At 49.5% G+C, this 14,284-nt stretch overlaps 2 protein-coding genes across 3 annotated transcripts; both read right to left on the bottom strand.

Annotated features, from left to right (window-relative positions):
* Positions 1-1,952: 1,952 nt before the first annotated feature.
* Positions 1,953-7,341, bottom strand: LOC109784449 (protein tesmin/TSO1-like CXC 7). 2 transcript variants are annotated; one of them, XM_020343045.4, is made up of 9 exons: positions 7,177-7,341; positions 6,062-6,523; positions 5,663-5,767; positions 4,674-4,854; positions 3,766-4,116; positions 3,414-3,496; positions 3,233-3,327; positions 2,531-2,929; positions 1,953-2,347 (listed from the first exon to the last, which is right to left on the bottom strand). In XM_020343045.4, exons 2-9 carry the CDS (start codon positions 6,448-6,450, stop codon positions 2,184-2,186), a joined length of 1,767 nt encoding a protein of 588 aa, XP_020198634.1. In that variant the 5' UTR covers positions 6,451-6,523; positions 7,177-7,341; the 3' UTR covers positions 1,953-2,183. The 2 variants fall into 2 exon arrangements, with proteins under 2 accessions (XP_020198634.1, XP_045088556.1); XM_045232621.2 differs by having other exon boundaries at positions 7,140-7,317.
* Positions 7,342-9,142: 1,801 nt separating this feature from the next.
* Positions 9,143-11,201, bottom strand: LOC109784445 (uncharacterized). Its single transcript, XM_020343042.3, has 2 exons — positions 9,524-11,201; positions 9,143-9,411 (listed from the first exon to the last, which is right to left on the bottom strand). Exons 1-2 carry the CDS (start codon positions 10,642-10,644, stop codon positions 9,333-9,335), a joined length of 1,200 nt encoding a protein of 399 aa, XP_020198631.1. The 5' UTR covers positions 10,645-11,201; the 3' UTR covers positions 9,143-9,332.
* Positions 11,202-14,284: the final 3,083 nt, after the last annotated feature.

Here is a 14,284-nt window from a genome sequence, read left to right on the forward strand (position 1 = left end):
CTGGAGAAAGGCAGCTTGATCCCAGCTCGGCGTCGCAGGTGAGGGTGGCGTCGGAAGCGGTGCCGGCGGATACGATGGTGAAGGCAGTAGGGCCGGCTGGGGAGTGTAGTAGGCATTGGCCGGCTGTGGTGGGGTTGGCGTCGGGAGCAGGGCCGGCTGAGGTGTGTAGTAGGCGCCGCCGTCGGTGCTGTAATGACCATAAGGAGCATACGTCGGGGCGGCGTGATAGGCATTGGCCGGCTGTCGGGGGTTGAGAACCCCGGGAGCACCAGTAGGCGGCCGAAGGCCGGGTTGCCAGGCACCTGAGTATGCCGGCGGAGCACCGAGGGTGGACGGAGCGGACCAGGGCATGGGCCATGCTTGAACAAGCCCCGTCCAAGGATCATGAGGAGGCCGCCATGCAACCGCAGATGGAGCACTGGTGGGTGGTGCAGGACTCGGTGCTGGTGATGTCGTAGGCGGAACCGAACGAGTCGACGGCGGCCTGTAGATAGGGTTTTTGCCGCGGTAGTTCGGACTAGGACGCCAGCCTGGGGGCGGTTCAACAGATGACGATGCGGACGGCCCGGCGGCGGGAGCCGGCCTGGAAGGCGGCGCTGGTGTAGACGACAGAGGAGGACGAGCCGCAGCATGAAAGACCTTGGGGCGAGAGTCCTTGCGAGCTTGTGTTTCCGCTGCGAGTTGTAGCAAGGAACGAACTTCAGCGAAGGTAGGAGGGGGCCGTATCATTGGTATGAACGAGGCTTGCTTGTCAAAGTCTTCGCTGAGGCCGACGACGACGATATTTATTAGCTGTGAGTCGCTAACTGTATCGCCGAGTTCGCGGAGCTCATCACCAATGGTCTTAACGCGCTGGCAGAACAGGTTCACCGGGGCGTCTCCTTGCACCATATTGCGAAGCTCGGTGTGGAGAGCGTTTTTCCGAGCGTCGGTGTTGCTTTGGAAGAGCTGACGGAGGGAGTGCCAGATGTTGGCAGCGGTGGCGCCGTCGTGATCGAGCATGTTGAAGATCTCGGTGGTGATGCGGGTGTAGAACCACTGGACGATCGCGAGATCGTCTTTCAACCATTGCGGATCGTCGGGGCGGGGAAGACAGTTGGCGGCGACATGCGAGGCGCAGGTTGCAGCGGCCGAGGTGGAGATCGAAGAGATGTCTCCAATGGTAGTAGTTGTGGGCGGCGAGATCAAGAACTATGGGGATGTAGGGGCTGACGTCGGAGATTGTGTCAGCAACAGATATTGGTGCGGCGAGGATGGGTGCAGGGTAGTTTTGTGGAGCTATGGTGAGGGCCGAGAGAGAAGCGGCCGCGGCGTTGGCAGCCTTAGCGATGAGTGCGGCCCGGCGCTCGAAGTAGCCGGGCACCGCCGTTGGCGGAGCCATACCCTAAACCCTGGGACCGGTATCTGATACCATGAAAGCCGAATAAAACTGTTGCTTATATTGATGATTTGGTGCGGCATACAAGAGTATATAAGAGGGTACAAACCGACTTGGGGTAGGGGTACAAAACTGACTTGGACTGAAAGTCGTATACCATAATGACTACTCTAACAATTACCCCTGAAAAAAGGTCGGGGCTTTCGGTTGACTGCTCAGGGGCTTCCTGCCTCGCATGCACTGCGATCTGGCCAGGCAGGGGCAAGGTTCAGGTCCCCGTCCAAAGAACCAGGGGCACCGCACCAGGGCTGCGGCTAATCTATCACTTCGGGAACTGCAAGTTCCAGCTGTCAATTTCAGAAGCAGCCCGGCCCTAACGGCGCGGAGACGCCGTCTGCTGTGCCTGTGCTCGCGACGCCAGCCTCTATGGTGCATGCCCCCTAACGGGGACGGCCACGCTCTGTATGATGTTACATTTCTTTACAGAGGGAGTAATATATGTCACAATCTCAGCAAAAGAGCTTGCTTTCTCAGGTGATCACGGGCGAGATATTATTCACTCATGTCCAGGACGTACGCGAAACTTCAATTGGTAAGGCAATTCATGTGTCTAGTACAAAAGGGATGAGTGATAATACTCGGAGAAGGTTAGCATCTAAGGATTGAGTCATGCTCAAACCAAATCCTGAAATCCACCCATCAGGTTCTCTAGGTTAGCACCCTAGGTTTGCTATATGCCATTGTCGGCGGCCATTTTGCGCGGGCAATGTAATGCTCATGGTGCTCATCCCACTTCTCGAATCGCCTACAGACCTGGTGACTTGACACTTGCTGGAGAATGGAGCGCCTGCCTGATTGTTTGTCCAACCCTAGCAACCTCTGCGACCCTCGATATGGACGAACCGCAGCTGCTGCCGACAGAGGTTCGCTCGTGGAAGAACTTCGATGACATCGAAGAGATCTTCTCTTCTGCAGAAACGAAACCAAGAGCCGTTAAATCTGGATACTTATTTGCAACAGTGCTGATACAGAGCCAAGTAATAAAACTACTACAGGTTTAGATGGTTTCGGCGTCTCGTATTAGGATTTAGGATAATGGCTACTATTGCATCTACAGAACTTGATGAACGCCATGGCGCCATTAGCACTCACCATGAAGCCTTCCGCAGTTCACAAGCTCACCAAGGTAGTCATGCAAGGTTTTAAGAATACGCTTCTCTTGCTCTTTGTAAGTGTCTGGCAGTCTCTGTTTGGTGGCCGAGGGAATTACAGCTGCAACGCTTGGTGTCAGGAAAAGTCGATCTTGCTCGTTACACATCAGTTTCTGGGTTTCAGGGGACACCGGTCTTCTGCCATACTTCCATGTATCAGAAGGGTCGGATCTTGGCGTTCCTGACCTTACTTCAGAAACAGGAACTGCGGTTAAACTGTTTTCTGTTGAGCAAGCTTGTTCATCGCGCTGTTTCTCAACTGCTTCCGTCTCATGGTTTATGGAAGAAAGGCAACTATCAGCTCGATCTAATTTTCTTCCGTTAGTGTTCTCCTTAACACCTGAAAATGAAACAGTAATGAGATTTCAGAGAAAATATCCTTAAAATACACCTGATAGTGAGTTCTACTTTTAAGGTATGTGAAATTTTTCTTTAGGTGGAGTAACAAAGCAATCCCTCCGAACTGAATGTAACAATGTCACTGTGCTCTACGCTGTACTTCCCAATAGTTGATGGAAAACCAGCAATATAAAATCTCCGCATGGCCATAGAAGAATGTGAGCAAGCAAACACAAAACAATTCAGCATAATGAATCACATATTAGGATCACATCTACGATTGTTTTTTTGGAGAGAACAATACCTATGGATGCTCCAGCAGCTTGCCTTGATACTAGAAGCAATACTTTACAGAGCTCATTGACATTCTCTATCTGGATAACATCAGCTAAAAGTGGCCTTAAGAAGATAAGAAACATATATTAGACAACACAATCAAATGAGTTCAAATGAGAAATTGGTTATAACCATGGACAGAATGTCACCTGTAAGCAACTCCATGCGGTTCGACTTTGACGGCACTTTTAGTGCCTTCTCTAGGAACAGGAGTGAGCAAAGACGAAGTCACCTGAAATGGGATAAAAACCAAAAGTATATGTCAATAACCAGAATTTCAACTTTTTTTACCTTTTATTTCATCCAAATGATATGTTCTAGCATTTGAGCTACTGATCATAAATATTCAGTCAGTCATTTATAGATTATAAAACACCACATGTTCTTGGCTGCTAGAGTATATACCTTAAATTGTTTTCTAAGTCAACATAATGAAAAAAAGTCAACATAACGAAAGCCGAAGTCATGAATATAATGGAAGGTATGCTGTAAAATAATTACTTGTGAAGAATCATTGTTGCTGATGAGCTGATCTCTGCCTGAAGAAGCCACTGCAAGATTGGAGAGCTTTTCTGCTGCAGGAGAAAGAGCCGCATATGGTCCAGTAATACCCATTGCAGCAGGATTCTGCATATGATGTGCATAGACAAGGTGCTGCTGGTGCCGGGTGATACGGCGTATTGCTTTCCTATCTTCATTGCTCTCATAGTTCTTGCAATCCATACATTTGCAGTTCTCTGAACAGAGGATATTAGATCGAAAGCACTCACAGTATCTCTTCAGGCACTCGGATCTCTTGCAGTGGCACCCCTTCATGTGCTTACCCACAAGAGGGCCTTCTGCTACTTTAAACTGGGATGTAAAGGGAATGGATTTCATACATGACATGGTAAGGCAAACATATTGGAATACAACTCGGAATTTGGCTTGTCTCTCATATAGCAATTGACTCATGGTATGGGCTCAGAGTCCATGATTATTAAGTGCTAGCAGAACGCCAAAGGTCAAATTTGTCAATTTTAAGCAATGTGCCCAAAAGGAAGTCAGGTAATGGCAATCCATGATTAATTTCTGACATTGGAAAGACAACTTTTAGATGACAAAAGGGGGATTTGAGTTTTCTGTCATTGTTGCTGCACCGATCTTGGTTAACATAGCATGAAAGACAAAATCCGGCAACTATTGCACATATAATAAATAAAGATGTGACACTTAGTCAAATGATATTATGTACGCCGTTTAGGCCACTTCATGTGTTTCTTCATCGTGGTTAAATTTTCCATACAGACAATAAAACAAGCAAGCAAGCAAATAAGGTTTTAAGATGACATAGATAGACAAGCCCTTCAGCAACTAGAGAACTGGAGGAAAACACAAGTCATTCTTGGAAAATATACATTGTGCTCTACCTCGCGGTTCTGGGCTGCATGTGGAGGGATGTTCCCAATTTTGGGCATAAAGGCCATAGGATTCCTTTCCATTGCAGCATCGATAGCATCCTGCCTTGCAGCCTCATGACCAACATTATTATAACAGTTTTTGCAGTTGCAATCATTGCAGTATCCACCTGATGCAAAACACTCACAATACCTGGAAATGCATTCAATCCAAAGACCAATCAGTAGAACTTTATGATCTAAAAACAATCCAAGTCGTTGCCTAGCTATTAAAAAAGTAAGGGCTATCAAACTGACTTGAAAGAACAAATGGAGTTCATCAACAATGCAAGTGTTCAGAAAGAAGGCAAAATCTTATTAATGTTGTAGATATTAGAACATTTTTATAGACTTGGTCAAAGATAAAGTTTGACTTAGGGCAAAACTAGAACCTCAATCAATTTGGAGTGGAGGGAGGACTTGTTTTTCTTATAACTTTGGCACTATTTCAGATTACATTTTTGAAAATTCAGTGATTAATTATCCTGATAGTGCAAGACGCAAATGAATGACCACAAAAATCAACAATTATTTGTTCTATTTACTTTCATATTTTCTATTCTAATAAGTACTCTAAAGATGGAGCCTGGCAAAGAAACTGTTTAACCACAAAGCATAGAACACGAACAATAGCATCAAATTATGAAAGAAAATACTACGAAGAAATAACAACTGTATCAGGTTTCATTTGGAGGTTTAATATACAATCGTTTGCTTGTTTGCATTGTGCCCCTTTGGCGACTGACCAGCAGTACATTACAGAAAGCAATACAGGCATTCACACACGTTATGCACGTACAACGGCAGTGAGATTTTCCACAGCAAGCAATATACAGTAAATAAGCACTAATCTTAAAGGGTTGTGAAATGACTTGAGGGATAAAATATTAACCTAAAAGAAAATTCAGTAGTAAAAAACCCATATGCTGCATATTGTTTGAATAAATTACAAGGGAAATTACTTTTTCAGACATTTCGAGTTCTTGCACTTGCATTGTTTCCTCGTTGATGTCCTGTCTGTGGATTCGCATGATGTCTCATTCCACGGATATCGAGCATTCCATCTCCTGGAGATAGGAAAATTTGCAACAATCAACAAAAATAGTTTCCAGCCAACTCTTCCTTGCTCTCGGAGGATAAAGGGCGGGGGGGGGGGACCTGGACACGATTTCTCAACTAACTTTGAAACACAGAATACCAGCTGTAACTATATTCTATATAGAAGAAGAAACAAATTCAATGTCCTAGTAGGTAGTTACCAATTTCAATTCCTTCAACCAAACATCCCACCAAATTATATGCCATGGAGTCTAAACAAACATTACTATTCCCAAATTACATAGCAGGGAGAGAGAGCTCACACGTCTACAGAGGTTGCACGCATTGGCAGCACCACCGGCACCTCCGTCTTGGGCAACGACTGTTTCAGAACTGGGGGTGCCTGTTGCAATGGGCGCAGTTGTACCCTTGGTGGTGGCAGCTCTGCAACTTGCAATGCCTCCAGCAATGGTAAATCTTGCGACAGCACAGGTGAAAGCCGCCGCACCTGCAGCTTCTTAGCTGCGGGTTGAGTAGGGAACGGCATGTGGTGCTTTCCAACCATTAGTGTAGGCCATGGCACCGGAGGCCACAGTGGCAGCGCGTGGGAGAGCGATGCCGCTGTTGGAGCACTTCCTGGCTTGCGGGCGTAGAAGGCCGAGCCGAAGTTTGACCGCACTGAACCAGGAGGGAGGTTCAGTGGGTTGTCCATTTTGTGCCAGTTTTCAGATCCACCTGGGGGCCTTGCTCGGGTTTTGCACTGTCATCTCTGAGTCTGACATCACCTGGCAGCACAGAGAAAATTCAGTTGAGCATGATGATCAGTACTTAGTTGAAGTGTTATCTACAACGAAGACTTGCAGACTTTGACAGACTGATCACTTTCCAAGCCGCAAATTCACTTCAAATCAAACTGGAAGGAAAATAGACTACTACGTAGTTAACGCAAACCCGTAATAAAATCCCTGAACCACCAAAATCCGTCCGGTTCCATGAAACATTCGCAAGTAAATCTGACTGATCTGCACACAGGACACAGTGGCACCCAGCGTATCCTTCCCCTTGATCAAACCGATTTTACCCCTCACTTCCCACGAATTAATCAGCAGAGCATCGGCACAAATCCGAAACCAACTGGATTCAACTGCCACCATTCGTCAATTCTGAAGAGTTCTGACTTCTGACATCTCGTAGCGGCGCAAAGCCAGAGCCCGACATTTCGTCCACCCCAGCACCACCCAGTCCCCCACGAAACGGACCACGCCCCTCTCCCCCGGCCGAAAATGCCTCGAGCCCTCACACGATCCACAGCAAAACCAGGTACGAAACGAAGAAACATCTAAGCAGAATCAAAGCATCTTAGGAAGGGTTCCCATCCATGAGCCTGTCGCGGATAATCACCACAGCAAAAACAGCGGCGAAAAGTTGGGGGAGGAACCTCATCTCGGACGCGCGCGAGGTCGTTCCGCGCGGCCGAGGAGATCCGGCGAAGGGGGCCCGCCGGCGATGGGCGGCGACTGGCGAGGCGGGGTGGGGGGCAGCAGGTGGGCGAGGGTGCTCTGCTTTCGATTTCGGGGGGTTTCGCTCCGTTTTCTAGGGGCCGGAGAACGGACGGAGATGGGAGAAGGTATTTATAGCTGCTGACGCCTGACGGCCGAGAAAAATCTACTTTATAAAAGGTTTGAAGTTTGAACTGGTCCTGAATTTCAAATCCCTGAAATTAGCTCCTTCGCCTTACTGAAACCGGCCAATCCAGCATTTCAAATTCCACCGAGTTTGGAGTAGCAGATATTGAGAGATACATCGATTTTGTCATTTTCAACCAAATTTTGGCCGAAATTTAAACCGAAAGAAAATTGTCCAGAAAAAACTGAAAACAATCTAAAAAATGAACACTAATATGCTGATCGTTCTGGGAAATTTTCAATATTTTTTGGCAAGCCGATTAAAAATTACAAGAAAAATACAAATTCAGCCCGGTTGTTTTTTGAGTCTGTGGTAAGTCGGGGGTGTATTTTCATTTATTTTTTTGAACGGTTTCGAAGTTGACGGTTGTAATTAGAACCGAGTGGTTAGTTTGACAAGGAGGCTGCCGACAAGGCAACGAAGTGGAGGTGGCTCCCCAGAATCCGCTAGCTGCCACCAAAGCCATTGACTCCAACAGGTTGTACGTGCAGCACGAGGCGAGCACGGGCGGGGGTTGACAGAAGGTGCTGCAAGGCATGGCTCGCGTCGTCTGACGTCGGCTCCACGATAGATGCTGCAGATGACTCTTCCCTGGGCACCGTGCTCTCTCGTGCCCTTGATTATGACTCTGGCTCCCGCTCCGACCACACCGGAGCCTAGGCAAGCATATGTATATGAAGAGAGGGGTTGTCTTTTTTTTTTTGAGAAAAGCAGAGGGGTTGTCTTGATGCTAGTGATATGCACTTGCCGAAGCTCATCGACACGATGGTTCCTGTAGGTGAGGATATTGTTTGATATGCACTTGCCGAAGCCCATCGACACGTTGGTTCCTGTAGGTGAGGATATTGTTGTGGCTGGTGTGGATGTGCCAAATTCCGGGGCCCTCTTCGCGGCCAAGATTAAATTCTGAAACAACGATTGGTTGCCTCTTGAAGGAAAAAAGCTTTGAGGGAGAAATGCAAGAAGGATGGTGCTAATCCTCGACCCGACATCCTCAAGAAGAAATCTAGGAGGAGCGAAAGCAATAAGGGTGGTGCAAAAGGGAATGCACGGGTGGTTCCATGATTGATGGTTCTCAGGTTTATTGGTTGGAAGCAGAGGCTCGGTTGTGTCTGTTGACTTTGTCGATTTGTCTCTTTCAAGTTGCAGTGACTTAATGGGGTTTCCTTTGCATGTTGAGCCCCATGTGTTGGGGAGAGGCATTAATAACTGTGGGGTGTGTTTGTCGGCTTGCCTCTGTGGTCGTGTGTCTCCATGATTCAAAAGTAGTTGGCACTTTTGAATAGATTGAAAGTTTCTTCGAAGAAAAAAAAAACAAAAATGCCTAGGCGAGGGCATCTCCATATGAGAACCTCAAAGCTTCGGTATAGGTTTCGATTGTAGTGTCCACGTCACTTTTATTTAAAAAATCATCCAATGGTGACCTTATCGGTCCCGAACATCACCAACAAAAAGCAACTTCGTGGTCCTCCTCTCTTTTCTCTCTCTCCTCCCAATGGCACACCACATACATATCCACCAAAAGCAATCACATAAATGGGTCTCCTCTTTGCACCCAACCACACAAATGAGAATTTTTTGTGATTAAGGGTTGGGTGGCTTCCTCCCTCCCGCATCTATGATTAAGGGTTGAATAAAGTGTCCGATTTGGAGGCCAGCGTTGGAGATGCCCTAACACCACATACATACATAGAAGTAAAACTGAGGAAGCTGCGTAGTAACAAGAAATGATTTGAGTCAAGGAGATTGTATTTTAATGGTTATGTACAACAAAACTAATTAAGGTTTGTTTCATGCCTAGATTTTCATTTCGTGCTTCAGGAAATTAATTAACATGGCCAAGATGAACCCATGTGTTTGCAGTGGCCTGGCAAGAGCCCCTCCCTCCACAACCAAACAACCAAATCGTTAGCGCTTGCACTTTTTGCAGTAATGGTTTTCCGCTGACAACTTGGATGCACATCGGTAGCAGAAACTGTTTCCACACCTACAAGCGGAGGAAATCAGATTAATGGAGCATCAAGCAACCTTGGCATGGGAGGAGCTCTCAGGTAATTTCACGTTCAGGATGAATGGATCCAACTTGTTGTTGTAGGTACCTGCATTTCATGTAATTGCAGCCCTCCGATTTCTCCACGAACATCCGGCACTTGGGGCACCGCTGCCACCCCTTCCTGCCCACGAGGCGCCGGAGCAGGAGCTCGTTCCGGCCGCGCTCGTCCTGCCCGAGCTTCTGGAACTCCTCGCACCCCAGGCCGTCGTGCCATGGCACGCCGCACCGGGCGCAGAAGAGCCGGTGGCAGTGCGGGCACTCCGCCTCCGCGATGGCCTTCGCGTCGGCGTCGGCGAGCAGGAGCGCCGAGCAGTCTTGGTACGGGCAGTACACCCTCTTAGCGCCGACCGCGAGTTCGCACAGCAGGAAGCCCCACCTGTCGAGGAGGTCCGGGGGGATGACGCCGCGGCAGCTCGACGGCTCGACGGCGCCGGCCTCGCAGCCTGGGTGAGGGCATGCCACGCCAGCGACCTTGTCGTCCAGCTTCGCGGCCACGTACCGGGCGACGCAGCTCCGGCAGAAGGGGTGGCCGCACGGGCTGACGCTGAACTTGAGGGCGCCGGGCACGGTCTCCATGCAGATGGCGCACTCGAAGGGCTCGCCGTGGCCGTCCGCCGGCAAATCTCCACCGCCCTCGGTAACGAACACGGGGACGCCGTTCTTGCAGTCGGGGCACTTGACGCGGGCAGCGTCCTCGCGCTCGCGCTGCTTCACGGCGACGTACGTGGTGACACAGCTGGAGCAGAAGGCGTGGCCGCACGGGCCGAGGCTGGATTTGAGGTTGATGGGCACCAGCTCCATGCACATGGGACAGTAGAAGAGCTCGCCGTGGCCGTGAACCCGCGAATCCCGGCCGCGGGACGCATCCACCCTGCCGCCGTCCGTCGGCCTCCTTGGGACGCCTCCACCGCTCCGCCGTCCGTCGAACTCCTCCACCGCCGTAGCTCCTCCGCCCAGCCGCCGGCCGTCGTCCTCCTCCACCGCCGGAGCTCCTCCCCCCAGCCGACGGGCCGCCGTATTCCTCCACCGCCGGAGCTCTTCCGCCCAGCCGCCGACCCGTCCGCCCCCTCCACCGCCGGAGCTCCTCCGCGCCCAACACCCACCGGCCTCCTCCGCGTGAGCCGGTCCCTCTCCTCCGCGTCCACATCTGGAGATCGTCGACCCCATCCCGCCTCGTCCGTGACGGCGACGGCGAGCAGCTGCAGCCTCCCGTGAGCAGCTTTGTGATGTGTTGCTCTGCTTTTGTGACGTAGAATTCCAGTGAGCTCTTGTCTCTCCACGCCGTCTCTCTTCTTTCTTTTTGCAATTCTGTTTCTTTTTGCAATTCCGTTTGCAAACTGGAGAACGTTGGGTGGGGTGTGGGGACAGCCGCGAAGATGGGTCAAAGATGAGGTGTTTCGCTACAACGGGAATGTGCGTACCGATCCCTAAAAAGCTATAAAGAAATAGATATTAGTGCACTACTTGCTAGAGTTGGTACTAGAGACGATCCAATCTCCAATTGTACGAAGACGGAGAACAATTAAGTGTGCAAGCTCAAGAAGCCGATAAAGAACCGCAACAACGTGGGAACGAAGACATAGAGAAAGTATTAAAAAAACAAGTGGGAGCAGTTATGGCTTAAAGCGCCTAATTGTTTTAATAGTTTTCTTTGGATCGGTTCTCTTAGCGAAGAATTGGTTAAGTGTGTACTTTGGTGTATCAAAATGCCGTTCAATAAAATAAAAAAAAGAGTGAAGTTTATTTCGGTGGCTGAAAATGAAATGAATTTTGCATAAATAAAAATTTACTATGCTAAGTTTAGAGAATCAGCCAGAACCAACCAAAAATTAGTAGAGTAAAAAAATACTTCACTAAGCTTTACTCGATGATTTACTCCTCTATTTTTTTTAGGGGCGTCGCATCGGCTAGAGATGCTATGCTAGCTTGAAGAGTGGCCAGCAAAAGAGATGGACAGCTACACGACCTCTGGGAGACGCGCGACGTAGACTACACATGATGCTTTCCATGCATCTATCGAGATTGAGGAGATAATAGAGTTCAGCCAGATTTAGCGCATAAGAATGCCAGTATAGCTTGCAAGTAGTAGTAGACTAGTATCTAGGAGGACAAGTGTTTGCGAGTGTCTGTCGCTTTTTATGACAACAATCCTTAATGATCGAGCTAGCTGAAAAGGATAGGTACGTAGAGAAGTAGAAATGCCTGCCAGTACCCCTCCCCACTGAAGCAGTGGCGTTTCTACAAATGTGTGCGCAGCACCATTGCCGCGCCAGCACTGGACGCTTTCATCGATTTGGAAACTGGACATTGCCGCGCCAGCACTGGACGACTTTCATCGATTTGGAAACTGGACATTGCCGCGCCAGCACTGGACGACTTTCATCGATCGGCTGTGCTGCACAACGCATGCTTGCTCCCTCGCCATTCTTTTCAGCTCCGGAGTAGACGAGCATGAGGTACAGTAGTAGTAGTAGCTCCTATCGACCGTAGCGTTCCATTCCCCGTGTCTTCTGTCATGTGTTGCGCACTTTCACGGCCGGTGTGTGTATTCCAGTTTCGACGTGGCAAGCAAGGCTCCATTGGTGACCAAGAGTGGCTGCCCAGGATTTTGAGTCAGATTGGTCCATTTGACTTTCTTTTTTCATAAATACAATGGCTAGCACGTACCAAATTGGTCCGGGAAGCGCATTATCCATGGGATTTTTTCTAACAAAAATGTGAGGTAATTGCACCACTGTTACTGATACTTGCCATGCTCATGCAGGTTTAGTTTGGTGCTTGTAGTTGTAAAATATAGCCAACTGGCACAAAAACTTGGCACGGGCATGCAAATATCATGCCAGCATGGCATGAGGCCCATTGTCAGTGATCGTTCCCGTCATCTTTTTGCAAAAAAAGAGTCAGATTCTATTATTTTGCATTTGCAAGACAGGTCGGCTAACCGTTGGTTGGGTTCCACCTTTTAGTATACAAAGGGAAGATTAAATCGAGAAAATGATGGCCCGACGGGACTCAAACCGGGAACGAGGCCCGAGCTGGGGCTTGCGATTTGACAAATAACCATTTGATGTCTGGAAAGGATAACGCGCCTTAGTGTCTTGTTACCGAACACTCTTGTGGGGGTTAAATGGGTTGCAGTCAGTTTTTGAGAAATTTGTTAATAAAGTTACTTCCTTTCAAAATAAATAAAGATATAGCATTACTCCTTTCACCACTCCCTCGGTACCGCTCTCTTTGAATCTTTGAAGCGGCGGCGTTTCTACAAATGTGTGCAGCACCTTTGCCGTGTCAGCCCTGATGCTCTCATCGATTCGGAAACTCGATTTGGTGGCTCCTGCTGTGCGGCGCAGCACATGCTGCATAGACAAACATGAAGCAGACGTGAAGTAGTTTCTGTCAACCTTAGAGCGTCTCCAGCCGTTCGGCCCCCCAGGCGCCGAAAAACTGCGCCCTGGGGGCGAGCCGGCGCTAGTTCGGCCCCTGGGGGCGGCCTAGCTCCCAGCCACGGCCCCAGGCGCCCCCCAGCCTTGGCAAATTCAAACGTAGTTCATTCCCGCGCCCAAAAATGAACGCCACAATCCGGCGATCAAGCGGTGATCGGCGATCGATGAAAAGTTCAGCGTACAAAAATCAGAACAGAAACGTGCATCAGATGACGAGGTCGGCCTCCGGCGTCGGCGGAGTCGGCGTGCGCGGGCTTGACGGGGTCTCTGTGCTTGGCGGCGTGGCTTCTGCGCTGCGGGCAGTCTCGGCGGCATCATCGGTCGGGCTTGTTGGCGGCGTCGTCGAGGGAAGCTGGTCCAGGATGAGGCCGACATGCGCCCTGTACCACGCCTTGACCGCCTCGTCGAGGCCGACATTCCCCGTGTGTTGTGTTGCGCACTTGTACGGTTGGTGTATGTATTCCAGCTTAACGACACAGGGCTCCAGACCCTCCAGTGGTGGCCAAGAGTTGTTTTAGCCCGCCATTAACAGAATAGTATTGTGGCTCAAGTCTGGGATGGCTCTTTCTAGAGGGAAGTGTGGGATGGCTTTAACCTACACCTCACCTTTAGAAGGTGTGTGGATGAACCTATCATGAATAGGTGGATCCAGTAAACTAGCATTGTTAGGAAAACCACTCTCTCTTCTGATAATGACCATTTTTTTTAGAAAAGAAGGATATACCCCCGCTTCTGCATCTGGATGGTGCATGCAGCCATTTTATTAATTATCACAAAGACCTTACGAAGTAATACACCAGTAAGTCTGAAGCCATCATCTTGGCAACACATGCCGCTACTCCTATGCCTTGATGAAGGGTTGCCAAATGTCCGAGCTGAATACCAAACAGACATCGCACCAAAGCCTAACATCTAAAACCGGATGCCCCAGCCAAGCCACAATGCCGGGACTAGATCCGACACTGGTCCGGCGCACTCTGAGGCCGCCGCCATCTTCCACCGGTCCATCTCCAGAGCATGTACTGACGCACCAACCTTGCCACGCCTGCCGTCGACGCCACCATGGCGCCAGACAATGCCACCGTCCTACGCGTATCCATCCACACGCGCTCGTCGCCGAAACTCCGTAGCGCTATGCTACCGGGATCCGTCGTCGGCCTTGCGGTAGATGTAACATCGCTCCTCCTCTTGTCCCCTCCAGCCACACTTGCTCCAAAATGATGCCCCTGGGAGGGAGAACGGCACTGAAGGCGTCGTCATCGTCCAATCCGGTAAACCCAAATCCAGGGTTTCCCCCGGAACATCACTATCGAGTTGACGTGACCTGCAACAACGATGCCTCGAGAAGGAAACGGCATCAGAGA

This window comes from Aegilops tauschii, chromosome 2, assembly GCF_002575655.3.
Source record: "Aegilops tauschii subsp. strangulata cultivar AL8/78 chromosome 2, Aet v6.0, whole genome shotgun sequence".
NCBI lineage: Eukaryota > Viridiplantae > Streptophyta > Magnoliopsida > Poales > Poaceae > Aegilops > Aegilops tauschii.